The sequence below is a fragment of the Palaemon carinicauda genome, chromosome 29 (assembly GCF_036898095.1).
Source record: "Palaemon carinicauda isolate YSFRI2023 chromosome 29, ASM3689809v2, whole genome shotgun sequence".
Taxonomy (NCBI): Eukaryota; Metazoa; Arthropoda; class Malacostraca; order Decapoda; family Palaemonidae; genus Palaemon; species Palaemon carinicauda.
In genome coordinates this window covers 1,095,657-1,098,156 of record NC_090753.1, presented here as the reverse complement: position 1 = coordinate 1,098,156, position 2,500 = coordinate 1,095,657, and the positions used below count along the sequence as shown (strand labels likewise).

At 27.7% G+C, this 2,500-nt stretch overlaps 1 protein-coding gene across 1 annotated transcript in view; it reads left to right on the top strand.

Moving 5' to 3' along the window:
* LOC137622154 (uncharacterized) overlaps positions 1-2,500 on the top strand; it is a 40,076-nt gene that overhangs the window by 19,068 nt on the left and 18,508 nt on the right. The window contains exon 5 of the mRNA XM_068352590.1: positions 1,392-1,503. Coding sequence (XP_068208691.1) covers positions 1,392-1,503 — 112 coding nt within the window. The remainder of the gene's footprint in view (positions 1-1,391; positions 1,504-2,500) is intronic.

Here is a 2,500-nt window from a genome sequence, read left to right as displayed (position 1 = left end):
CTTTTGTAATTCCTCCCATGATTCACGAAAAATAACTATGCCATCTGCAATTCTTAAGTTGATAAGGTATTCCTCATTAATATCAATTCATATATATATATATATATATATATATATATATATATATATATATATATATATATATATATATACTTATATATATATATATATATATATATATATATATATATATATATATATATATATATCCTCACCTCCTACGCCTATTGACGGAAAGGGCCTCCCAAATATGCTAAATTATATATATATATATATATATACATATATACTGTATATAATATATATATATACTGTATATATATATATATATATATATATATATATATATATATATATCCTCACCTCCTATGCCTATTGACGCAAATGGCCTTCAAAATATGATAAATTATATATATATAAATATATATATATATATATATATATATATATATATATATATGCAGTATATGTTTGTGTGTATACATATATATATATATATATATATATATATATATATATATATATATATGACATTGTTGTTGGTGTTTATAGTTTTGATAGGATACTATAATTTGGTTAAAAATGGATTCTAAGTAGATATACAAATATACGAACGGTTCTTTACAGCGAGAAAAGATACATACTAACCGTGTTTTATAAACAGGAATATGTAGAGAAGGCTATAAAGACAAAGAGACATACATATATGCAAATGTGGGGTTTTTTTTTACAGAGACAGATATACGAAAGTGAGTTTTAAAAAGAGATATACTTTATATAGAATATCTTATAGACAGAGAAGCCTGTATATGAATGATTTTAGGCACATGCATATACAATTATTTTATAAATATACATTCGGTAGGGTTTATGGTCCGAGAGGCATACATACGGTCAGTCATTGAGATAAACAAACAGAAAATTAACTTTCTCTTTGACAAACCATTATATTCGAAAGATTTTTGGACATGGATATGCATACAGAGGAATTTTTTTAAACAACCATACATAGTTGGACTGTATGTAAATGAATATTTTTCTAGACGACAGATTAGTAACTGATTACTAGTGATGGTAACATCAGTAGTGTCTCACTCCTAATATTAATGGCTTTCTTCTTATAACTAATCAAATTACCTCAAGCCCCTTCCCTTCCATTTTATCATGGACTGATGTTGGCATGGTTATATTGGCATAAATACTTGAACCAAAGTGTGTACCGTATATTCATATTCCCCTGTGTATAACAACAATAATCTACAGTTTGTGAACTTGACGTTTTCCACTAAAATGAAGGATCCTCTTTTATATTACCAAAATTTCTTACTCATATTAGAATTTTAATAAGTATGTATCAAAAGAGTATGATAATGTTCTCATATTATCTGCAGAGGAAAACATGGAAAGAAAATCTTCGAAGATGCCTTCGTCACAACGTGGAGTCAGCCAATCCTCTCCGCCAGTAAACACGGATTCTCTATCACCGTTGAAAAGACAAAAAAGGTATTGTCCACATTTGAACTTCATTTGTTTTATAATATGTTTAACTGCTTTGTAAAATTGTTTATTAATGAAGATACTACGGTTCGATGATCGGTCCCAGTATGAGAGAAATTTATTTCTATTTAGGCACTATATTATGTTGATTTTCATCCATATAGCCTAAGTATATATATGTATATATATATATATATATATATATATATATATATATATATATATATATATATATATATAATATATATATATATATACACACACACATATATATATATATGTATATATATATATATATATATATATATATATATATATATATATGTGTGTGTGTGTGTGTGTGTACACATCTATATACATAGACAGTATATATATATATATATATATATATATATATATATATATATATATATATACATTATATTATATCTATATGAGCACACATTTAGCCCCATACATTTATGTATATTATCATTATTATTATCATTACTTGCTAAGCTACATCCCTAGTTGGAAAAGCAAGATGCTGTAAACTCAGGGACCCCAACAAGGAAAATAGCTCAGTGAGGAAAGGAAACGAGGAAAAATCAAATAGTTTAAAGTAACAACAATGAAATAAATATTTCAATATAAACTATAAAAACTTTAACAAAACAAGGGAAAGAGAAATTAGATAGAACAGTGTGCCTGAGTGTACCCTCAAGCAAGAGAACTCTAACACAAGACAGTAGAAGGCCATGGTACAGAGGCTATGGCACTACCCAAGACTAGAGATCAATGGTTTGATTTTGGAGTGGCTTCCTTCTAGAAGAACTGCTTCCCATAGCTAAAGAGTCTCTTCTACCCTTACAAAGAGGAAAGTAGCCACTGAACAATTACAGTGCAGTAGTTAACCCCTTGGGTGAAGAAGAATTGTTTGGTAATCTCCCTGTTGTAAGGTGTATGAAGACAGAGGAGAATCTGTAAAGAATATGCCAGACTATTCGGTAATGTGTAGGCAAAG